We start from the raw sequence: 26,464 nt of genomic DNA on the forward strand, positions 1-26,464 counted from the left end.
TATGCTAAAGTTTAGAACAACTGTGAGGGACAAACAAAATTTAGGAAACCTTCAGGCAGATCCATTAATGGAAAAACTTTTGGAGCCAATCCACCCCAAGGGAGGTGAGGAGTCCTCTCACTGGTAGTATCTCAAGACTGAAAAACAGAGAACTTTACAGAACTGGAGGGCTACACCCCAACAGAAGAATCCAGAAATTGTTCACTCACTTCATCAAGCACCAAAGAAGAAAGATTGCTTTGGTTCATTCTATGGGCAAGTTTGTTCTCCACTTCTTCACTGAGCTGAGTCAATGGTCATGAAAACACGAACTATGAGTTCAGAACCATCTGGACACCCCACAGCAGGAGTGGTAGTAGGCACAGCTGCAATGATAGAACTGGTAACACTGGAGGAAAAACTGCACCCAAAATGATATTATTAAACAAAGAGATTACAGGAAGAGGAGATAAGTAAATCCTCATGAACCACCTGCCTTTGACAGGGATACAACTTTGGTTTAAGGGCTGCCAGAGACAGAGAACACCCGACTCCAGTACTCTTGCCTGGAAAATCCCATGGACGGAGGAGCCTGGTGGGCTGCAGTCCATGGGGTTGCTAAGAGTTAGACACGTCTGAGCGACTTCATTTTCACTTTTCACTTTCATGCATTGGAGAAGGAAATGGCAACCCACTCCAGTGTTCTTGCCTGGAGAATCCCAGGGACCGGGGAGCCTAGCGGGCTGCCGTCTATAGGGTCGCATAGAGTCGGACATGACTGAAGTGACCTAGCAGCAGCAGCAGAGACAGAGTATCCATGAATTTTGGACTCCAATTCTAAAAACTGGTGCTCATTTTGATAGCACTGGCTTTTGTAACAAAAAGAAAATAAAGACCGAAAATGGGGCACTGGCTATGAGATTATGCTACTTAGGGGAGAAAGGGCCATGAGAAACAGACAATTTCCCTTCAGCAGACTTCTCAGCAGAAAGCTGAAGCCATCTCATCAGGACCAAGAATCACCATGCTTTCAGTCACTGCTTAAAGAGAAAAATGGTATGGAAAAATTCTGGGTGGTTTATAGATTCACCTTTTGTTTTAATCCTCCCAAGGAACAGTAAATAAATAAAGGACCCCTGAGCTAAAGAAATAAACAAAAAAAAAAATGCAAGCGTTGTCTTGACAACACAAGCACTGTGTATATTTTAAATGATATTTATTTTCCCTCCTAATTTCAAAGAGAAATATGAAGTGGCTTTGCAGTGTTCAAGCTGTCTAGGCTGAACGAACTGCCTACAGGTTTCAGGGAGGGCAAGCCACAAGAGACTCTAATAGGGGAAGATGTGCAGGGTGGTGGTGAAGCAGCAGCCATTTTGTAGTTTATAGGCACTGTCCTTTATCAGCTGGCTCACCTCATTGGTGGGAATCGGTAGGCAGGTATACAACTGCTCCACCTTCCCCTGGATCCTCCTACAGCTTCTCCTTGGCTAGGGATGTGTGTGTGTGTGTGTGTGTGTGTGTGTGTGCACGCACACACGTACATGTAGGTGTTGAACTCCATGACTAATGGCTCAGGCTTCTGCAGGACACCCAGTCCAGGGTCAGCCAGTGGGACCTGCCACATGAGTCAGTCTGTCCCTGTGGACTCCAGCCTGTCCTTGTTCCCCTCTCTTTACATCCACCCTCCCTCCCAATTGCCTGCTCCAAGGACATAAAGCTCCAGCATTAGAAGCAAAGACAGCAGCTTTACAGGGAGTGCTTAGCTAGTTTCTGTGATTACATAAGGGTTAATCTCTTTGCATGTGATTTCCCTCAGCATGTGTTTCCCTTAGTAGCCTTGCTTTTATGACTGAAACCTGACAAACTATACTGTACATATTTTTTTAAAAAGAGCAATTTTATTTTTACCATCAAAGAAAACCTTATCCCAAGGAAAGAGTGAGAATAATGACTATTGGTACATTTGGGAAATATTTGTATAAAGAAAAAAAAAAATCAAAATAAACTACCCACAATCCAACCAAACAACAGTTTCTGTCTACTTCTATAGATAAAGAAAGTTTCTTTTGCATATTTTTGATGGTACCAATTACAGTTTTATTTCTTTTGTTAAACCTTAATTTCATCCTGAGCAATTTCCCAGGTCTTCAAACTTTCTTTGAAAGCATGACTTTTCAGTGGCAGCAAGATACTGTTATGGTTGCATCCTATAATATAATCATCCCCCTCTAAGTTGTTGACCATCACTGGCTTTCAGAGACAACACTGCAAAGAACACCCCACACACATAGTTCTTGGCCTGTATCTTTCATCACTACCAGGAGACCAACTCCTGGAAGATGCATGTTCCAGGCTCTGGATACATATTATCAAATGATTTTGGCCATCATCTTTAGATCTATCAGCATCTCATACTTAGGCAAATGTTCAAAACATTTATTAACAGTATAACCTGGGTATCAATGAACTGGAACTAATAATGCAATGTGGGAACAGAGTCCTGTTGTCCCCTACCTGTCTTGCCAGGAGTTAGCCCTCAAGCCCCTGAATCATGAAGGAAGACTGGTTGGCCCTTGCAGGGAAGGTCAGATTGTTAGGAGAGTTTTTATTGGGAAGGCTTGAGGCAGCTGCTCTTTACCAACTAGAATTGGCCGTATTGTGACAGACATCACAGTTTCACTGCTATGGACACCGGGTGAACAGCCTGAGCTGGTGTTTTCACCTGACTTCTCTGGGTTAAATAAACCTTAGTTATTTCAATCTTCCCCTCAGTGTCTTCATTTTTCTAAAGTTTAAGCCTCTCCATAGATTTCTTAACAAGCTCTAGAAACTGTGTTTAGTAAAGATCAGATTACTCAACAGTCTAAACTTGACCTTTTAGGCACTGGCAGAAGGGACAAAGAACAAAGTACAAGTGAAGAGGGAAACTGTACAGTGTGTGTGAACATAGCTCAGCTGTTGGAAAAGGAGCCCATTCTAGATGATGGGATGAAAGCATGACATCAGCTCCCTTGTTGGAATAGCCCTGGAAGTGGTCACAGTGATGAAGGAACTGTGTCTCCATCACACACGAAGACCCCAAGGCTTGGAGGCGCCCTCCTCTGTGCCCTGGAGTCTGCTTACCTTAGAATGGAGCTTATGGAAAAACCTGGCAATTATTTTATTTCATCTGCTTCTACCTGGACCATCCACTCCAGGAAATCTGACTTGTTTAATCACCTTCAGAATCTAGTCAACAGTCTGTCCCAGACACTCAGTACACATCAGGGTGACAGACAAACCAGCCAGCCCTTTGCCAACCACACTGCTTCACTGGCTGAAACACCAGATCCGCCAAGTCTGTTGTTTTTTCACTGCTTCAGTCCTCACCTCTCATAGCCAGGGAATATGTAAACAAGGCAGGGAGTTTCAGAACCTAGTGATACCCACTCTCCGCCAGTTACTGTGCTTCCCTCATGTATTCTCAGAGAAGCCAAGTCAGAAAGACAGGCTAGTCTTATTTCTGGTCATTTTTAAGTTTGCCACATTCTGTAACCTCTTAGCACTTGGGAGCACAAAGGCCAACTGGAATCCATTATCAGTGTGAAAACTCAATGGCAAGAGACCAAACCAGGTATTTCTAAAGAAGTCCAGAAACAGTTACAGACATTTAGTTTTCTCTCTCTCCCAAATCTCCGACATCTAGCAAAGTGGGCACCTGAAAACCTAAGGCTCATTCTACCGAATATTCAAATAATTACGGTACAGAAGGACTGTGCTAGTCACTCAGTTGTGTCCAACTTTGGGACCCCATGGACTATAGCCTGCCAGGCTCCTCTGTCCATGGGATTCTCCAGGCAAGAGTACTGGAGTGGGATGCCATTGCCTTCTCCAAGGAAGAGGAGACCTAAACTTATCCCTCTTCACTTTCTATCGGGAGACTGGGAACAACCAGACCATTAACATATCAACATTCCACTTCCTTGCGGTACAGCTGGTTTGTTTGACAGTCCTTAGAAGACCAACGGTTCCTTTGTCTTTAATTCCACTACTAGCATATGTTCCCTTAAATCACTGTTTTGATCAGACCACTTCCTCCTTCTGCTCTGAATGCATCCGAAAGATCCTGATGACCATTCACAATGCACTGCTTTTTTGTGTATGTGGTAAAGGAAAATTCCTTCTTGTGGAGCAGACTGGGGAAGTGATCCAATAAGGATATGCAAACCAAATAAAGGAAGTGAATGAAAGGTACCAGGAGAATTCTCAGCCACTTTTCCTTGATGTCTTCTGAACAGGCTTAGCACCAGATCAGCACCTCCCACAAAGCTGAAAGGCTCAACTGCAGCCAAGTTAGACAAGGTTCTTGAGTGATTTAATTAAACTAGAGTCAAACAAACTCAGCAACAGAGCAAAAATTCACTTTCTCCAAAGTTGACCTCAAAAGATACCAAAATGTAATATGGAGAATCCAGAGCCATTAACTTAAGCCTTGGCTTAGGGATCAGAAATGCATGGAGGAAACATTAGGTGCAGTCATCAAATTCTGATCTTTGCCTCAAATATCTGATGTTACTATAGCTCACAGCTTCTAATTCCATCCACTGACTTTGTGAACTCTGAAGCTTGTGGAGAGGGAAAAAGCATTTTCTGGACACTTAAAAGGATTGGTTAAGTGACACAACTACTTCAACTGCTCCTGTGAAGAAGTGTGACTAAAGAAAATTTCTGCCTGGGCTGGTAAGTGCTGTTGCCATAATACAGTGTGTATACCATCTTAGTTTCTCCTCTCTGAAGACCTACTCCTTACTTTTCCCAGGGTTTAAAAATCATGTTAACAATAAGCAAATACAGCATGGCCAGATGCCTTTCGTGGTCAGATGGTTCATTGTTTAAAAAGCTTCAGTTTAAAATCCAAAAGATTGTTAACAGATGCAGTTTCTGGCTGAAGACTGGGAAAAACCTCACTTAAACAAAAGAGCATGTTGTGATTGGAACTAAAAAGGGAATTACCTTTAAAGATAAGAACCACAAACATTTCCTATTTGAAAATACCCCCAGCTCCACCAACAGAGTCTTTCCTTGGACCTTTCGTAAAAGTTAAAAAAATTTGACAGTGGACTGCTACATACGACAAACCATGGCTGACCAAACCACTCTAGTCATTTTTACAGATTTGTTTGGACTTTCAACAAGGCCGCAACATCCATCTCTCGCTCTCCCCCCGGATTACTTAATTAGGCAAAATTCCAATTAATTTCTTTCCAATTCTTTTAGCCCCAGGAACACTTTTGCAGCTTTCATTTTGGCTCTGGAAATGGGTTTTCAACCAGAGGACTCGGATAAAGCCGTTTGAGAAATGAACACAGAGCTTGATAAGCAGATAGCCACCGCTGGGATTCAGTCTCTATTGGATGGAAAAGAGCCACTTGGCCAAGGAAGGCCGGGCCCCTCTTTATTCCCAGCCCTGTTTGTCTGCACGACTGCTGTGCACTTTCACGCAGAAAGCCTGCTTCTCCCCAGCTGTTTCTGTTGGCGCTCGTGGGCCCTTACTCTATGGCTTCACTATGTGTGAGAACGTCTGTGATGCCCTGAGTTCTAATCTTGAAAGATGGAAAGTCTGAAGGGGCCATGGGGGTGTAGCTTTCCCTTGGCCTGAGAAATGGATGTGGTCGGGCTTGCTGGTGACAAGTCTGATTTGAAAAGGCTATATCCAAAAGATGGTCCAAGGAAAACAGTCTGTTCTTGGTGGTAAGGATGGCCACCATCGGCTCCCTTCTGAGAATGGGCAACCCGTCCTGAAGGAGACCAGGTTCTCTGAAGAGGGCCAAGCATCGGGCCCTTTTCAGGCAAAGGGTTTTGTGTTCTCTTATTGTGTTATTTCTCGACTTATTACAGGGTCCCAAAAGGTCGGTTGTAGACCCAAAGCACAGCATAGGTTTAACAGTCTGAGAAGCTCTAATCAATAAAATCCTCAGTCAAGCCATTTTAAAGTGAGGCAGATCTATTAACTCCCAGGATTCCCCAAAGAGTTAAGATGGCTTTTCCACTCAGTCACACTATTGCTAAGTCATAAAGGGAATCCAAACTGCTGGAATGAAGCTAGCCGGAAAACTGCTTTCCCAAAGATCTGCACGGTTGGGCCAGGTACTCGCAGGAATAGAGCATCCGTCAGGAAATGGGATTCTAAGGCCAGTGGCCACATCTACATCCACTCTCCTACAAAAAGCCAACCCCACCACGCACAGAGGAGACAAGGTTTGAAAGAGGATTTGATAGGCCAGGAAATTGAAAAATGAGCAGCAGCTGTGAGGCCGAGGTCATTTCTATCCTCCAGGGCTTGCCTTTTCTAATCTAAGGGGCAGTAGTTTCCATGATTAACTTTCAATTGCCGTCAAGGGTGTAATAAAATCTGGGAAAGAAGAAAACTTTCCCTTCGGTAAGCTGCTCCCATTCTCCTGCCCCTTTCTCTCCTCTAGTGCATATTCTCAATCCCCACTTCACGTTGTTTCCTAATTTTGAGAAAAAAAATCTGCGCTCGTTTGAGCCAAAATAGACAATGTCCTCTGTGTACTCAGGCACTTAAGGATTTTTCTTTCTCAGTTGTAGGGGCCAGGTCTTGAAGGCAGCTGCCTGAAAAGTTCTCTTGTTTTCAAGACCATTCAATACTGTTACTATCAAGACAGAGCCCCCCCCTCCCAAAAAAGACAGAGCCCATTTTTATTTTCATTTTAAAATTCTTTCCATTTAAAATCTCTTTCCTGAGTGACGACCCATCAGTTTGACAAAAGAGAGGTCTTCCCATTGGTAAGATGTTCACAGAGAGAAAGAAGAGGACATACTCATTCACAAACACATTTTACTGGTTACCACTGCATTAGGAACCCTTAATGCTTGACATGATCTAAATGGCCCAGAAGTCATCTTAAGAGGCTACAGTTGGACACATCTCTCAGCAAAGACCCCTGGAATAAAACCCCACATGTAGTTTTATCAATTACAATAGCTCACATGGAAAGTTAAATGTGCTTTAGTTTGTTTGAGAGGTAGGTATAACCCAACAACTCAGTGGTTCATTTATCATACCTTCACTTCCAGGTATCAGATGCTGGTGTTACAAGGGTTATAAAGCTTGACATGAGAGGAATACAGGAAGGTTCACTGCTGGAGAGATGCTCCCAGGAGGGGGCATGCCAATTACACAAGGCAGCATGGTGGGGTTGGGGGTGGGAACCATGGGGGCAAACGGAGGTCCCCAAATGCATCCTAATCCACTAAGGAAAGGTTTCCCTGGCTGATACTGTGTCTTCTCAAGATATTGGATTGCTGTAGTTTGTTCCAGTTTCTTTGCTTCCAGAGGTGAGTAATCCAGCACCCACTCCTGTTGGAGAGGTAGTATTTTGCTTAGGATCTTAACCCTGCCCTTTCTGCTTCCCTGTCTTGATCTAAGTCTTCCCTAGAACAGATGGGAAAGTGGCAAAAACTGGCCATGAACAACAAGTGGTTCCAAAAATGGGTGAGAGAACAGTCGCAGAATCTGCCACCAGGTTTGAAATATGGCAGAGTGAGCTTTACTGCAGGAGATACAGTCCATGGGTGGTGCCTAGTGCCATGGAGGCTAGGGAAGAGAGTTAAATACTTTCTCTACCCCATGAATTCCTTTTTCTCCTCCTCCAAAGGTACCAGAATCCCCAGCTTTTATGTGTGGATGACCACCCAGAATCCCAGAATAAGACAGCATTCCTGGCAGGAGGGTGTGGCCATGTAGCTAACAGTGGGATGTGAGGGAATTCAGGTCTGGGACTCCCAGTATGGCCCTAAGAGCGGGGGTGGGGAGCTGTGCCTTCCCCTTTTCTCTATCCCCAGTTTGGAACGTGAAATGGATGGAGAGCCACTTCACACCATGAAGACAAGGCCACATCTTAGAGATGGCAAAATGGAAAGTTGTTCAAAGGTAGTCACAGAGAGTGGAGAAAACTACAGTTGTGAAACCACAATGCTGGTCCTCACCTACCTACATACAAACTTTCATGTAAAGGGCAAGTTTTGGAAAAACACTTCAACCTTCTGTAAGCTGATGTTATTTAGGGGTCTCATACACAAGGTTATGCATAATGGTGTGAGGTGAGGGGGTGGCAATGAGGTGTTGATAAAATCAGCACCCAAGGAGCTGGCCACAGCTGGGCACATTCGATCTGGTCTTTACATTATAAAGAACTGCCTGAAGCCTGGTGGTGAAATGGGAGAGCAAAAGGCATCAAAACAATGATGAATTTCCAGTTAACCATGATCATCATGAATATCTTACCTTTTTCTTGCTACAGTATATCTGCCATTTTTTCTCTGCTGGAAGTGCAAACATGGCTTCCCTGTGTTTGTCTGTGAGGTCAAGTTCATCCTGAGAAGACAAACAATAATAATTATTTTACAAATTAATTGTTATTCCTATAAGGGAAATCTTATCAGCATCATCGGAGTGAGAAAACAAAGATAACACATATTCAAATGAACCTAGGAAAGACCAAGAAGCTGCTAAGTGCCAGTGTCTGTTACCAGCACTAAGAAAGCAGGTCCCTGGCCTTGTGCTGGGCCCCCAGTGCAGCCCCGCACTTACTGAAGGGTAGGGAAGGCAGGCTGAGCGCGGACAGAACTGTTCTGGGCCCCGTGTACTGCTGCACAGGGTCCGTCGAACATTAAAGGTCTTTAAAGCTCCAGAGTTTGGAAGGATCTACTCATTTTACAGATGAAGGACTGGCAAGGATGGCTCTACAAACACTGACAATCGGGATGGGCCCTGAGGGATATGATGAGACAGGCGGGAGAAGAGAACCAAGGGTCGGGATGTGGTAATGAATTAGAGTATCTGGGGGACACTGACCAGCTTAGCTGAAGCACTGGGTTGATGTAAAGAACCATCAGATAAAAGGTTTGGGAGGTAAGTGACTCTGTGGACAATCTTCAAGGCCAGATTAAGGAGTTTATTTTCTTGACCAAGAAGAACCAGTGAAGGTTCTGAGCAAGCAAGGGAGTGACATCTGTGTCAGCAATATTTATTCAGTACTTCCAATGTCAAGCACTGTGCAGTCATTTTCTCATTTAGCTCCCACAATAACCCTGAGAGTTCCACTCATGATCACACCCACCTTGTATTAATAATACTTGTTGTAATATAGCTGGGGGAAGTTTTGGCAGAAGGTTGGGTAAGTAACCTGCTCAAAGACCACATGTGCCTGGGAAATGATGGGGCTTGGGGTTTAAGCCTCGAGCTGTCTGACTCCTGAGCCCAGACTCTCAGTCTCTCAGATCAGTGTCTGGAAACATTAATTTTATAGTGGTGTGCAGCTTAGACTGGATACTGAGGGAAGGCAATTTATGAACATCTATAACTAATGAACAACAATGAGATAATGACTATAAAGTGCATAGGGAACAGTTCTTGGCATTTAATAACTCAATCCATGGTCAACATTATTATTGGTATTGAGCATCTGGTACATTTTTATTCCTATAGGGAAAGTTGAATCTAGTTAAGAGCAGCAGATTGATGGGTGTGAGACATGCTAAATTACTATAAATTAAGGCACAATAATAAGGTTCAGCTAACTGAGGCATATAATGCAGCTCTACCACTTGTGGGCCTCCCATCTTACAGTTCTGCCTCTGCTGGGTCATCAAGCATCATTTCTTCCTTGAAAAAAAATCTCACATTTTCCCTTTGTTTTGTTTCCAGTGAAGCCACCTAAACTTATGCCCTAATCACCTCTGCTTTGGCTCTGGCACCAACCTCCCCCAGGTCCTTCTTGCCCTTCCGATCCTCTCTACATCGTGGCCACTGATGCGTTACACCAGTGGTCCTCAGACTTGAGTGAGCAATGGAATCACCTGAAAGGTTGCTTACATCATTGATTGCCCAGTGTTGAGGACTGAGAAGGTGGAAGGAAGTACAAAATGTCATTAGTTCCACACTGCCTGCAAAATTAATTATACATCCCTCAGCCAGTCTTTTGAGGTCTTCCATTTATAACCCCAACTTAATTGCCAGGCTTATTTCTTGTTATCCCTTATGCCCTGATCTTGTTAACCCCTGCACCTCCAGGGCCTAGACACACAAGGTCTGATACATGCCAGCTGCCAGGGAAAATTCTTCATCTCATTAAGCCTCTGTTTTCTCATCTCCAGGATGGGCCTGCCATTTCTTTTGCAGGGCTCTGTACGGATTAGCAACATCAACTCAGAAGGTAGTAATGCCTGGCACAGGGAGGGGCAAATGTACTGTGCTTAGTTCTCTCATCTTTAAATACAAATCAGGAGCTATTTTCTTTTAACAGCAAGGTAAGCAGTTAAGCCACTAAAACACACACTCAGACACTAACCACTAGAAACTAGTTAAGAATTTCAACAATGTAAAACCAAGGAAGGAATAAAAAATATTTACAGAAAATTCCATTATAAGGGAACATGTTAAAAATGTTAAAATTTTGTTATGCAACTGTTACATATGTAAAATAAGTATTTTTTCCCTCTCTTCCTTTTTTAATTTCCTGTAAATTACACCTGTTCTCATCTACTGGTGAATAGGGGGACATGGAGACATAAAGCACTTCCCAACAACTAGGGTTTTCTTGGGGTGGGATTGTGGAATCAGGTCAGTTATTCAAATAGCTCAATAATATGGTGCTTAGTTTGGGGAAAAGGGTTATGATTTGTAAGAGAAAAGTGAAAGTGAAAGTCATTCAGTCATGTCCGACTCTTTGAGACCCCATGGACTATACAGTCCATGGAATTCAGCAGGCCAGAATACGACAGTGGGTAGCCATTCCCTTCTCCAGGGGATCCTCCCAAACCAGGGATCGAACCCAAGTCTCCCACATTGGAGGCGATTCTTTACCAGCTGAGCCACAACAGAAGCTCAAGAATACTTGGGGGGGGGGGGGGGTGGTAGCCTATCCCTTTTCCAGGCAATCTTCCCGACCTGGGAATCAAACTGGGGTCTCCTACATTGCAGGCGGATTCTTTACCAGCTGAGCTACATGGGAAGCTCTGATTTGTGAGAGAACAGTGCTATTAATATTGTATCCTTTACTACACTGCACTACTGTTTTTCCTAACTGAGCAGAGGTGTGAAGAAACATGTGAATCTAAAAACCTCGAAATTCACAGCAAAAAGTATTAATATTACTATATTTTGCTCTTAGAAAATTTCTGCTTCTGCTGAGACGCAAATGACCAATTTTGAATTGAGAGGACATAGTTGAATTACAACTTCAGAGCAGATGGCTTCATGCAAGGAGAGAATTTCCATAAAATAATTAAAAATTGCTATAGGCCCTCTAGGCTTCCCTGGTGACTCAATGGGTAAAGAATCTGCCTGCTGATGCAGGAGATGCGGGTTTGATCCCTGGGTCAGGTGGATCCCCTAGAGGAGGAAATGGCAACCCACTCCAGTATTCTTGCTTGGGAAATCCCATGGACAGAGGAACCTGGCAGGCTACAGTCCATGAGGTCACATAGAGTCGGACACAACTGAGCATGCGCTCACAAAGGCCCTCTGGATGTAATCTGGGATTACAGTAAGACAACAGGAAGGAATACATGGATAGTGGTAATGGTAACAGCTAACAACTACTGAGCACATTCTGTGTGCTTGGTAGCAGTGTTTTTTATGGATTAATTTAGTTTATCCCCACAATAATCCTATAAAGTGGGTAGTATTATCCCAGTTTCCAGGAAAAAATCAGACAGATTCAATAGCCTGTTTAAGGTAACACAGCTAGTAAATGGCAGAGGAGGAACTTGAGGCCAGACTGTCTGGTTCCAGATCCCATGTCCTCAACCACTAGCCTGCTCATTCTGTTGATCACTCAACAGGTGGGTAGAACCAGGACGCTGACGTCAGTAGGAAAAACGCACTCTTGAGCTGCACTGGCGGCCCGCTGGGCCTGCTGAGTGTCTGTTCGCACAAAGAGGGAGACTTTGTTGTCAGATACCCCTGAGTTCCAGGTCTGGCTGTTATGGATTATGTAAAATTCAAGCATCCACTAAATTTAGGCATTATAGGTGCAGGGAACAGAAAGGTATCACAGAGCTCATATGCTCGAAGGGGCAGAATAGAAATCAAATAATCACATGATCCCAGGGACGAGCACAGAGTTGAGCTGCCAGAGCCCATTTGCTCTGGGGAGTCGTGGGGCAGGGAAGGCTGTGACTGAAGTGACACCTCAGAAATGAATAGAAATTAAACAGGTCAAAAGCACCAGTGAACAGCAGCCTTGCAGGCAGGCCACTGTGAACTTTGGTCTTTATCTTAAGAGCAATCAGAGGTCACTGGTAAATCTGAGCGAGGAGGGGTGACATGGATGGATTAAATAATAATTGGGAGTGCCTAGGCACAATGCCCAGAGTGTAATGAGACCCCCACCCCTCCATTCCAAAAGTTTCTTTGCTCTGACTCACTCCGTTTTAATAATACGGCTTGAAGCAAGCCTGCAAGACTCGAAGAGACTATCACACAGCCTCAGAGATCAATCAACACCTACTCCATGTCCTACCCTTTCCAGGACCATGGCCAGACATTACAAAGGATGCAAAGATGAATAACAGACCCCAGTCGCATGGAATTTAGATTCCAGTTAGGAAGACATGATGACAGAAGGCTTCAACAATTCCTCTTCTTCTCAGGATAAAATCCAAATTCCTTAGCTGGTAGGTAGGGGGCTTCATGATATGGCCTTTGCTGACTTCCCCCACCTCACCTCCTCCTCCTCCTCCTCTTTCTCTTCCACCAGCAGCTAACTTTGAGGACTTGGGATCACAAGTTGCCCATTTCTGAAACCTTTTTCCAAAGAGTCCTTCCCACCATGTCTAAGAATGGGTCCTGTTTATCTAAGCTTTGGGGGCTTCCCTGATAGCTCAGTTGGTAAAGAATCCGCCTGCAATTCAGGAGACCCCGGCTCAATTCTTGGGTCAGAATATCCTCTGGAGAAGGGGAAGGCTACCCTACAGTATTCTTGAGCTTTCCTTCTAGCTCAGCTGGTAAAGAATCCGCCTACAATGCAGGAGACCTGGGTTCAATCCCTGGGTTGGGAAGATCCTCTAGAGAAGGGAAAGGTTACCCACTCCAGTATTCTGGCTTTTACACGGTATCTAAGCTTTTACAAGTGATCAGTTGTCCCCTAGGCAGCCTACCTTACTTACCTTGGGGGGTGGGGGTACCCCTCTCTGCTCTCCTAACCTTTTGGCATTAATCACATTGCCACAGTTATCACACTTGCATTAATTACAATCACATTTGCATGTCTGACTCTCTTCCTAGACTTGTCTCCAGATGGCGGGAATGAAATTTGTTCTATTTATCTTTGCATTAGTTGCCAGTACTGAAGACTCTTGAGAGCCCCCTTGGCGGTAAGGAGATCCAACCAGTCCATCCTAAAGGAGATCAGTCCTGGGTATTCATTGGAAGGACTGATGCTGAAGCTGAAACTCCAATACTTTGGCCACCTGATGCGAAGAGCTGACTCATTGGAAAAGACCCTGATGCTGGGAAAGATTGAGGGCAGGAGGAGAAGGGGACGACAGAGGATAAGATGGTTGGATGGCATCACCAACTCAATGGACATGGGTTTGGGTGGACTCCGGGAGTTGGTGATGGACAGGGAGGCCTGGCGTGCTGCAGTTCATGGGGTCGCAAAGAGTCGGACATGACTGAGTGACTGAACTGAACTGAGGGCTTTCCAGGTGGCGAAAGTGGTAAAGAACCTGCTTGCAAACGCAGAAGACATAAAAGATGCAGGTTAGATTCCTGAGTCAGGAAGACCCCCTGAAGAAGGGAATGGTTACTCACTCCAGTATTCTTGCCTGGAGAATCCCGTGGACAGAGGAGCCTGGTGGGCTACAGTCCATAGGGTCACATAGAGTCAGACACTACTGAAGGGACAGCACAGCTTATGTGAAGTGGTACCTCAATGCAGTTTTATTTTGTATTTTCCTGATGACACCTGATGCTGAGTATGCCTTTTCACAAGCTCACATGACATTCACACGTATTCTTTTTTGAGATATCTATTCACATCTTTTGCCCACTTATGAATTGCCTGTCTTATTGTTGCAAAACATGTCCTTTGTCAGAGGTATGTACTGCCAGTATTTTGCCTCACCTGTGCCTTTTCATTTTGTTAAGTCTATTTTGATCACTAAGTGTTTTTTATGAAATATAACTTCATAATATTTTTTCTTTTATTAAAGTTAGTGCTTTTTATTTTCTGTAAGCAATCTTGGCAAGCTGTAGATAAAACAAAACTCTATGGTTTCTTATGGAAGCTGCTAGCTTTAGCTTTACCTCCTATGTTTGAATCTATATTTCACAGACACTACTCCTGGGGTCGTTCTTCGGTTGCAGAATGGATGGACTGCTTTTGGCTACTCTCTTTTTCAGCTACCTGCACTCATTTAGATACACTGTTGGGCAAGCTGGGGAATGAAAGCACAAGTGATGAAAGGAGGAAAAAGAACAGAGTATAAACTAATTTGAAATCATCTCATACATTAGTTTCTTCAAAGCTATGAAATTACTTCAAAGTAATATTATAAGAGATTTTTCATTTTGATAATTCAAACACTGAAAGAGGCAATCATGGAAAACAAAACAATTAGGATCAAGGCATCTCAGATAGTATCTCTTTACATGAATTTTTAAAGAAAAAAAAAGTCAATCTATAGAAGCAGAAAGCAGATCAGTGGTTGCTTGGGGCCAGAGGCAGGAACAGAGATTAATTGCAAATGGACCCAAGAGGAGATAAGGTGATGGAATTATTCTAGAGCTGGATTGTGGTGATGACTGCAAAACTACATAAATTTACTAAAATGCATTGAACTGTACACTTACAAGGGGTCAATTCTACAGCATGTAAGTTATATCTCAATAAAGTTCTTAAAAAAAAAAATAAAGCCTGGTTGATGGAGCCCCAGGAAAACAAAAAATTTCAGAATAGAGAAAATAGGGCCATGTGTACATAGTAAGGAAAGATCATTCTGGTTGAACAGTTAACTAAAACAAGGAATCAATTTCGAAAAAAAAACATTGAAAAAAATGTATGAAGAGGCGGGAAAGGGAAAAAGTGAACCTCTTTAGAGTAAGTGGTTCAATCTGAGAAATGTTACAACTTTAGATACAGTTTCTGTTTGAAACCATGATCGCTTCCATGAAATATTCTTGTCCTTCCCTTGAAAATTATGTAGACTCCAATAGCATGCATTCCATTTAGACCAAGAGATGGGCAATATTTCCCCCAATGTCCCTTAAGATTAAATTAGGTGATAGGTTAATATAATAATTCAAGTCCTGCAGAAACTTTTCCGTGTGTTTTGTTTCTCCTGAGTGGTGATCTAGAGAAGAGTACTGGCTTCTCTGTGGGCTAATAGTCCATTTTTTCACTTGTTGTTCAGTTGCTGAGTCCTATCCAACTATTTGCGACCCCATGGACTGCAGTACTCCAGGCTTCCCCTCCTTCACTATCTCCCGGAGTTTGCGCAAACTCATTTGAGTCAGTGATGCCATCCAACCATCTCATCCTTTGTCACCCCCACCTTTTTCTCTTGCCCTCAATCTTTTTCACTAAGATTTTTTTCAAAAATTTTCACTAAGATTAACAAATGTATTTAGCACAACCCCAGGAAGCATCCCGGTTGCTTCTAGATCACCTTCTAACCTCTCACCTTTCTCCCCCAACTCCCAATTTTTGGAATCTGGCTATGTCAGATATTGTTTTGAGGGCTGGCAATTAATCCAAAGATAAATAGAATAAATGTAGTTCCTGCTACTATACCTTAGACTGAGATGGCCTAGCTCCTTTCATTGGCCAAAGAATTTTTTCCCCCATATTATTCTTTCTTGGATAGGGCTTTAAAAGTTAAAGGAAAATGATTTAGTGAATGGTAAAGAAAGAAACATCTGCACCAAGCATCATTTTTCTCCACAGAAAGTGCAAGTTTCTTAAAAATGGAAACCAACAAAGGCTTTTCTTCTGTGGGAAGATACCAATTATGTTTTTCCTATCTTTATAAAACACTTATTTCCTATTTTTTATTATCTTGGAGAAAACATAATAATTAGACTTTTTTTTTATTAAGAAGAAAAGAATGCTGAAGGAGGTCCAGCTGTGGGAACTAAATTTCTGGCTTCATCTCTCACAAAGCATGTTATAAACCCCACTTGGAAAGATTCTGCACAAAGAAACCCCACCAGTTCTATACTCTAGAGTAAGGAGGCAACTCTATAATCTATATAAATCAGAAAACAATTGGCACAGTGCAAATAAATCTGAGGAAATGTACTGATTCACTAGATAAAGCAAAGGAAGGAATTTTGAAATAATATACAATAAGGGTCTTGAATGAGTTGAAAAGCTCTTTACAGAGATGTGAGTGAGGCTAAAATATGGAATTATTTATAACACCTTCAATGAGATATTTAAAGGACTTATTTTTTGAACATCTACCAAGTCAATAGATTTCGGTGAGCCAACAACAAGTGAGTTTTCAGCTAACAGCAGAAAGCTCTAATGAAGGAATTCAGGATTTCTATTTCTAATGAGTTAAGTTAACTCTGTATCACACAGAAGTAGGAAGACACATGTTGAATGCTGGGGGAAACAGATTAAAGACACGAAGAGAGGGAGAACTAAGACAGACAGGTCCTTGGGGTTACCCTGCCAATCACACACAGTTTTGTGTATGTCTCTGTTTTGGGGTTGTTTGGCTTTGGTTTTTAAATGGTCCTTGAAAAGGTAATCATCCAGTGACTCAATGCACAGAGCTCACAGCACTTTTTAACATTATTCACACCAGGGTAACTTTTCTCCTTCAAATTAGAAACACCAGGTATTTACCCACAGCAAACAGGCCCAAGTTACCCATCCTGACCCCACTCACCAAAAGTCTCCCACTTGTCCAGCAGGCAGCAACCCCCTGGTTCACCTCACATAAACCCAACAGCAGCGGTGCCTTCTCTGGGTTTAGCCCTCTTCCTCATCCACCCTCATCTCCCACGTCTAACCTCATCTCCCAACCCACAACTCAACACTGCCACATACAAGACAAATTCTTTTGGGAGGACAAATGATCAGGCCTTAATTCACATGACACAGTGATCAGTTCAGTTCAGTCACTCAGTTGTGTCCAACTCTTCGCGACCCCATGAATCGCAGCACACCAGGCCTCTCTGTCCATCACCAACTCCCAGAGTTTACTCAAACCCATGTCCATCAAGTCGGTGATGCCATCCAGCCATCTCATCCTCTGTCATCGCCTTCTCCTCCTGCCCCCAATCCCTCCCAGCATCAGGGTCTTTTCCAGTGAGTCAACTCTTCGCATGAGGTGCCCAAAGTACTGGAGTTTCAGCTTCAGCATCAGTCCTTCCAATGAACACCCAGGACTGATCTCCTTTAGGATGGACTGGTTGGATCTCCTTGCAGTCCAAGGGCTCTCAAGAGTCTCCTCCAACATCACAGTTCAAAAGCATCAATTCTTCGGTGCTCAGCTTTCTTCACAGTCCAACTCTCACATCCATACATGACCACTGGAAAAACCATAGCCTTGACTAGATGGACCTTTGTTGGCAAAGTAATGTCTCTGCTTTTTAATATGCTACCTAGGTTGGTCATAACTTTCCTTCCAAGGAGTAAGTGTCTTTTAATTTTATGGCTGCAATCACCACCTGCAGTGATTTTGGAGGCCCCAAAAATAAAGTCAGCCACTGTTTCCATTGTTTCCCCACCTATTTGCCATGAAGTGATGGGAACAGATGCCATGATCTTAGTTTTCTGAATGTTGAGCTTTAAGTCAACTTTTTCACTCTCCTCTTTTACTTTCATCAAGAGGATTTTTAGTTCCTCTTCATTTTCTGCCATAAGGGTGGTGTCATCTGCATATCTGAGGTTATTGATATTTCTTCTGGCAATCTTGATTCCAGCTTGTGCTTCATCCAGCCCAGTGTTTCTCATGATGTACTCTGCATATAAGTTAAATAAGCAGGGTGAAAATATACAGCCTTTATGTACTCCTTTTCCTATTTGGAACCAGTCTGTTGTTCCATGTCCAGTTCTAACTGTTGCTTCCTGACCTGCATATAGGTTTCTCACGAGGTGGGTCAGGTGGTCTGGTATTCCCATCTCTTTCAGAATTTTCCACAGTTTATTGTGATCCACACAGTCAAAGGCTTTGGCATAGTCAATAAAGCAGAAATAGATGTTTTTCTGGAACTCTCTTGCTTTTTCAATGATCCAGCGGACGTTGGCATTTGATCTCTGGTTCATCCGCCTTTTCTAAAACCAGCTTGAATATCTGGAAGTTCACGGTTCACATATTGCTGAAGCCTGGCTTGGAGAATTTTAAGCATCTCTTTACTAGCGTGTGAGATGAGTGCAATTGTGCGGTAGTTTGAGCATTCTTTGGCATTGCCTTTCTTTGGGATTGGAATGAAAACTGACCATTTCCAGTCCTGTGGCCACTGCTGAATTTTTCAGTTTGCTGGCATACTGAGTGCAGCACTTTCACAGCATCATCTTTCAGGATTTGAAATAGCTCAACTGGAATTTCATCACATCCACTAGCTTTGTTCGTATTGATGCTTTCTAAGGCCCACTTGACTTCACATTCCAGGATGTCTGGCTCTGGGTGAGTGATCACACCATCATGATTATCTAGGTCATGAAGATCTTTTTTGTACAGTTCTTCTGTGTGTTCTTGCCACCTCTTCTTAATATCTTCTGCTTCTATTAGGTCCATACCATTTCTGTCCTTTATCAAACCCATCTTTGCATGAAATGTTCCCTTGGTATCTCTAATTTTCTTGAAGAAATCTCTAGTCTTTCCCATTCTGTTGTTTTCCTCTATTTCTTTGCATTGATCGCTGAGGAAGGCTTTCTTATCTCTCCTTGCTATTCTTTGGAACTCTGCATCCAAATGGGAATATCTTTCCTTTTCTCCTTTGCTTTTCACTTCTCTTCTTTTCACAGCTATTTGTAAGGCCTCCTCAGACAGCCATTTTGCCTTCATGCATTTCTTTTCCATGGGATGGTCTTGATCCCCGTCTCCTGTACAATGTCACAAACCTCCGACCATAGTTCATCAGGCACTCTATCAGATCTAGTCCCTTAAATCTATTTTTCACTTCCACTGTATAATTATAAGGGATTTAAGTACCACATAAAGGGGAAAGGGCAAGACAAAGCAGACAGAGGACTGAAGGGTGACACTTTAACAGCAGCAAAATTAGACTTCTATAAATGTACGGAGAAAATGTACCTTTCAGCTGCAATAATTCATTAAATTTGTGAACATCCATTCTTGCAACAGCAAACAGCCACCACATCCACGAGTCATGAAATGCCATCACAGCTCTTAAAATTTAACCACCATGACCTTGAGAACAGTATTTTATTTTCATAGGGGTGGTTGGAAACCCGAAAGTTAGATAAGCCCTTTGTTGGTTTAAATAGAGGAGAGTTCAGTGAATTATTACCTGTCCCTAATCAGTCAAGACAGACATAAATGGAAAACAACAGAGAGTGTTAAGTCCCTGAAGAGATGTGTACACAGAGAACAAACCTTAAGGTTTTCAGCCTGTAAGATTTCTGCCAACGTTCTTAGTCATTACACAAAACACCATAATATGACTCACCACCACCTACACAATAATGTTCTCTGTGTCTGACAGATGTGTTTTCATTCGACATATAAAAATAATAACTGAGAAACCCCACAAGCAAAGGCTGACTAATAGAAATAATTTTTAGTTTCTTACTACCCACGGTTAATTGTTTTACACTATTTCCTTTCCGACTCTAAATAGCAGGCAATGCAAACTATATCCCGTTTGCTAGATAAAAGTCTGCTGCGAAACCTGTAGGCTTCTTATTTGGCTTCTTTGTGTTATTTCAACAAGAAACTCATTAGACTAACTTTGAATTAGTCTGTATCACCAGCAGTTTTCCAATAATCTAAAGTAAATCACCCTGTTCTAAATATATGCTAAAATCAACTCCCAATAGCAATCCAGCCACCCAAATTTCCAATTTTTATATTTATAATCTAGGACAACTTCTGTTGACAAGGCTTAATTGAGAGGATTTCTAAGCAGTGTCTTCCTGCTTGAATGGAGGGACTTGGTCTCCTGAGACAGAGTCAGCTTGTAGAGTGAGAGATAAGAAAGGCCCTGTGGGCAGCTGTGAGGCCAAGCTCCACACACATCCCTCTTCTGCAGTGACACCAGCACTGCTCCCACCCAGGCCTCTCCCCACCTGCTTAGACTTGCTAAGCAGCTCAGCTGGCACTTCTTAGTTGGGTCAAAAGATATCTAGCACAATGAGTCTCCGCCCATACTGCAGCTATTTACTTGTTTTACCATGTAATATAGGGTGGAGAGACTGCCAAGGACAGGAAATATTTCTTAGACAAGAATGCTGAAGCTCCAATACTTTGGCCACCTGATGTGAAGAACTGACTCATTGGAAAAGACCCTGATGCTGGCAAAGACTGAAGACAGGAGGAGGAGGGGATGACAGAGGATGAGATGGTTGGATGGCATCACCGACTCAATGGACATGAGTTTGAGCAAACTCAGGGAGACAGTGAAGGACAGGGAAGCCTGGTGTGCTGCAGTTCATGTGGTCACAAAGAGTCGGACACAACTGAATAACAACAACAACAACACCCTTAGCCTTTTAACCTGCCACCCTTCAGTGCTCCCCCGGTAACTGACATCCAGAAGAAGAGTAGAGAGAACGACAAAAGGTGGACATGGATGCAGGAAGAGTACAGAAACCAGCCCAAACCTATCACAATTACTTTAAGAATAATTCAGAATAGGAATCCAACTGTTGGATGATTCAGCCGTCATTAATTCACACATGCACACATACATTTATTCAAATCTTCCTGAGCATATCATGTATAAACCTTCAGTAGTGAGTTATTCATCCAGGCCACAGGCATTTACTGACCATGGACTCAGGACCAGGCCCTGCTCGAGGCCCTGGGGATCTTGAGTGAAAAAGCCAGATCCGATGCCTGTGCCCTCCTGCTCTCTGACAGTGTAAAGGTGCATGCTCGCAGTGGATTTAACATGAGTGTCCTAGGTGAATGAACTAAACTGATTGTTTAAAAGATGGCAAAGGACTTGCTTTTTTCTTCTATACCCAAGAAATGTCCATCTTTCCTGAAAACAACACAAGTATATACTCTAAGTGACCTTCGTTTGGTTCAGTTTAGTTCTTAAATATTATATTGTGTAATGAAATAAACAGCTAGCAGCTGCATGATGTTTCCAGTGGATTTATTTAACATTAGACAAGAGGTGGAAATTTTAAACTTTTTTAGTAATTTGGTTTTCTAAAATATATGTGTTTATATATATATACACATTTTTTTTTCCTTCATCCATGAGCCAGAAAATCGTAACTAGAAGATGTAACTGGTACTGAGCTCCTACAACACAAATCAAGAAACACTTTGAAATTCCAGAGGAACAGCATGTGGAAAAGGGGGGATTTCAAGCCTAGCAGATAAAAAGAGTTGAGGACAGTTTAGAAATTCCATTCATGATCCATGTATTGGGCATTCACCTCCCACAGGCTGTGTGACATATGTTTTATGAGAGCAAATGGTATTTAAATGATTCCCAGTGCATCAATATATATCCTCGAGTACATTTATTTGTACAAACTACCAGATTGTTCTAGCCATTACTGAAACACATTTTCAAAATTACACTTGAAAGCTTACCTAAACCATACCACTTATGGAGATCAAATTATCCTCCCTGTCTCTAAAACCTATACTGGTCTGGATGGGGACATGTAAAGAGTTGGCAAGTAGTGCAATTTGCTGACTGTGTAATTCACACATGGCAGCCTGAGGATTAAGTTAAATAATCAGATTTTAAATTAAAGCCAAAAGCTAAGTAGATACACACCTCTCAACATCTCTTTAGGACTCAGGGTAATGAAAATCATCAAGGCCAAGGGGACTCATAACCATTTTCTCAATAACGTTATTAGTTCAGAGATGGTTTTGCAGAATTTGTATTAAAATACAATAAAGCTTTCATGATTTTTCCCTCTGTCTCTCCCTGAGCCCCCAACTCCATTTCAGTCCCTGCTCCAAATTAAGAAGCACCCAGAAATAAATGGATTGATAACAAAGTACCTAACATGGAGTAAAAAATGTAAATTTAACAACTTGAATAAAAGGACATTTGGAATGGTCTTGATGAGATAAAATATACGTTTAGGACTAGAAGGAATACAATGGTTTATGGTTTTATCTAAAGCTTTTCTGGATTTGTTTAGTGAATCAGAAGACAAGAAGAAAACTTTGAAAACCATCTCGAACATCTCACTATCTCTAAGCAGACAGGACCTCAAAGAAATGTATACTGTCCATTGAAATCAAGATCTATTGCCAAGCCTACTAGATTTCTGGATGTATTGCAAAGTTCAATTCAAAAGCACTGCATATATAAGCAAGCAAAACCCTCTATATCAACTTCCCCTGTATCACAAACCATCAGTTCTTCTCAGGCCCTAAATAATTTGTTTATAAAGTTCTAGATTTATGATCATTTTTTGCTCATCTTTAAATTAACTGTATACTGGCAATAGTTCACATCTATCCCACAGGAATTTTAGCGCTGAACCCATTTAAGCCCATATCTACATTCCCACTTCCTTTTGTGATATACTGCATATTCTCATACTCTTCCAAACATTTCTCTATGAACTCATCAAGTTAATTTCTTCAAAAATACCACAGTATCAAGGGAATATCTCAATATTTTTTTCTTCTCTGTCAATTAACCATATCCTTTATATGAACAGAATTTGCTCTTTTGAGTTTTATAAGTTTGTCAATTGAAAAGAATTTTTAAACTCATGGCAGTTGAACAATTTTGGTATCAATTCCTTCATTAGACTACAACTTCTGGCTTTCAGACAACTGAACGCTTTGAGACTATTCTAGATATATCTTTGAAGTCTTTGTGCAGTCTGAGTTCCTCTGCTTAATTACCAAGCAATCCTTTACACCAGAGATCCCCAATCTCCAGGGTCTAATGTCTGATGATCTGAAGTAGAGCTGATGTAATAATAATAAAGTGCACAATAAATGTAATGTACTTGAATCATCCCAAAACCATCCCACCCTCCACCTCCCACCCAATCTGTGGAAAAATTGTCCTCCATGAAACTGGTCCCTGGTGCCAAAAAAGTTGCAATTAATGTATCAAGTTTACATTCCAATTACGGAACAACAGCTGAAAACTATGACTTCCCAAAGTGGCTTAAATCTCAACATTCAAAAAACTAAGATCATGGCATCCGGTCCCAGCACTTCATGGCAAATAGATGGGGGAACAATGGAAACAGTGAGTGACTTTATTTTTTTGGACTCCAAAATCACTGCAGATGGTGACTCCATCCATGAAATTAAAAGACGCTTGCTTCTTGGAAGAAAAACTGTGACCAACCTAAAAAGCAGAGACATTACTTTGCCGACAAAGGTCCATATAGTCAAAGCTATGGTTTTCCCAGTAGTCATGTATGGCTGTGAGAGTTGGACCATAAAGAAAGTCGAGCGCCGAAGAATTGATGTGTTTGAACTGTGGTGTTGGAGAAGACTTTTGAGAGTCCCTTGGACTGCAAGGAGATCAAACCAGTCCATCCTAAAGGAAATCAGTCCTGGGTGTTCATTGAAAGGACTGATGCTGAAGTTGAAGCTCCAATACTTTGGCCACCTGATGTGAGGAACTGACTCACTGGAAAAGGCCCTGATGCTGGGAAAGACTGAAGGCAGGAGAAGCGGGCAACAAAGGATGAGATGGTTGGCTGGCACCATCAACTCAACAGAAATGAGTTTAAGCAAACTCCGGGAGACAGTGAAGGACAGGGAAGCCTGGTGTGCTGCAGTCCATGGGGTCATAAAGAGTTGGACATATCTGAGCAACTGAACAACAATAAAAAGAACAAAATCTGTACACTGGTATATCATAAGACTAACTTGGATTCCCGTAGCTCTTTTCATACCAAAGTGACTTCAGAACATAATGAAAAATGAAGAGTTTACTGATGTATGTTCCCAAGGGAATTCATCTGGCACAGCTTGCCTCGACTGTGAATTCATCTAATTCTGATACTAAATCCTCTAAGTCTTACTATTTTCATTTCTCAAAGTCTATGCTGGTTACTAATGTTGACAGTGTCCTCAGGACCTTATAATAATAAAACTGACCCACAGTAAGTGATTATATTTATGAGCATACAAATCTCATTATCCACCAACACTATCTTCCCCACTGAGGTATTAACTTTTGTTGACAATCCTCAATTATATAAATGGTGATCATTAATGAATTTCTCAATTAGTTTCTTTCAAATGTTTTTATATTTCCTGGAAGGCATAACACTTAAATGATACTACACAACTAAACTTTTTTAATAGCACTTTTGGAAATCAGTTCTTAAAAAAAAAAGGAGCAACTGTATATTGGCCATCTAAAGACAATTTTCCACTTGTATCCAACATAACCTTTTCTATCTAAAGATAGAATGTAAATATGCCAAAATGGGAATTCCAAAAAGTGACTTTTGGCAAACTAAAAGTAGAGTTATTTAAGTCAGACTGCCATGCCACCCACCCCCAACCCACAGATAGAGCTGGGATTGGAAATGAGTTACACAGGAAGAACCTCACCCTGACAATAGGTCACCCAGTAACTCCCAGTGGGGAGAGGGAACACTGCCACTTGGGATGGGCCACAAACTCCAGCAGCACCATTCAGTAATTGCAGCACCTAGAAACACCCTCTGACATTTCCACCACCTCCAAGTGGTGGAGTATTAAGTTGAGAGCAACACCTGCACCATTTTTATTGAGAATGGTGAAATGCACAGGTGTTAGGATAGATGGCTCTAGTGGTAAAGAATCCACCTGCCAATGCAGGAGATGCAAGAGACATGCGTTCAATCCCTAGGTTGGAAAGATCCCCTAGAGTAGGAAATGGCAACCCACTCTAGTATTCTTGCATGAAAAATTCTGTGGACAGAGGAGCCTGGAGGGCTACAGTTCATGGGGTTGCAGAGTCGGATATGACTGAGCACCCACCCACACGCACATAGCACTGTTTAACAAATTATCCCAGAATATTAAGACACATTGGTCAAATAAATGGAAGACTAAATACTGAATCTGAAAGAAGGCACGTTAACAGAAAACAGTATAAACAGAATTGGTAACACGTCAGGCTTAGGAAAACTTGGGTCTATATTGCTTATTATTTCCAACTATCTATAAATTCACAATGATGTACTCTCTTAGAAAGGAAAGTTTTCCTCTGGTCAGTTAACTGATTCCAAGGATACTTTGAAAATCATGACCAGACTTATCATAAACCTGGTTTCTCACCTATTAATAAAACCTCACTCAGGAAAAGCAGGTGCATATTCTGCTGTTTCACAAGGCCAGAGAACTGAGGGAATCTGTGAGGAGATGCCATTTCTAATATAACTGCTGCTGTGAAATATTCTGCGGGATACCCTCAGTCCATCAACTCTTGGTGATTGCAGCAATTAGTAATTGCTCTTGGTATATTCAGGAGTCATGTATTTGAACAGAAAACCAGAAGGGGGCTATACTAAATTCTCTTTCCATTTCAAAAGTCAAGTAGCCACAGGAAATATGCATTGACACAAGCCATCTCACCTCAACAGTTGGACTCAAAGGAAAACATATTCAAAATCTACCCAAGGAGACATGACACATTTTGCTAGAAGTTACTGACATCTCACAGAGACTGCAATGAACAAGGGTTATTTTTGTAAATATAACCAGATAGCAACCTTTTTATATATAGCATATTTCATTGAGAAAATCTGTAAGAAAGCAGGGGTACTGTCCTTTAGTTCAAATAAGAATCTGAGAATATATAATAACACAGCTATCTCTCTCCATCCCTTTTTCCTGGCTCTCAGAACCCCAATCCACCCAGGCTCTTATTTCACGCACCATCTATGCTGAACTTTCAATTTCTTGAGTCTTCCATATTTTCTCTCTCACCTCACGGCCCTATATATGCTATTTTCACTGTCTGTAACACACTTTCCTCTCCTCTTTGCCTGCATAATTCCTTCTTTTCAAGTCTTACATTAAATATCACTTCCTCCAGGAACGCTTCCAAGATCCTTTCACGCTAGGTACCTGTGAGGCTTGGGGGTAAGTGTCAGTAAGCAGCATCCTCATTCCCCAACAAGAATGGAATTAAATACCAGCTAGGTTAAGAGCTCAAGCAGATGGGAGATCAAAAACACCTCCTTTTTGCTCCTAAAAGCTGGGTTGGAGAACCCAACTTTCACCTGCAGACGTGGGCTTGCTGGGATTTCATTGCTGAGTTAGACACATAGCCACCAGTCATAGAGATAACTGGACAATTTCAGAACTCCCCAAGGGGGTTCAATCCTAT

The 26,464-nt window shown here is 42.1% G+C and overlaps 1 protein-coding gene across 2 annotated transcripts in view; it reads right to left on the reverse strand.

The window, feature by feature from the left end:
* DAAM1 (dishevelled associated activator of morphogenesis 1) overlaps positions 1-26,464 on the reverse strand; it is a 177,737-nt gene that overhangs the window by 72,744 nt on the left and 78,529 nt on the right. For both annotated transcript variants that reach the window (XM_061156954.1, XM_061156953.1), the window contains one exon: positions 8,267-8,356. In XM_061156954.1, the coding sequence (XP_061012937.1) occupies positions 8,267-8,356 (90 nt within the window). The remainder of the gene's footprint in view (positions 1-8,266; positions 8,357-26,464) is intronic.

The sequence above is a fragment of the Dama dama genome, chromosome 12, assembly GCF_033118175.1.
Source record: "Dama dama isolate Ldn47 chromosome 12, ASM3311817v1, whole genome shotgun sequence".
NCBI lineage: Eukaryota > Metazoa > Chordata > Mammalia > Artiodactyla > Cervidae > Dama > Dama dama.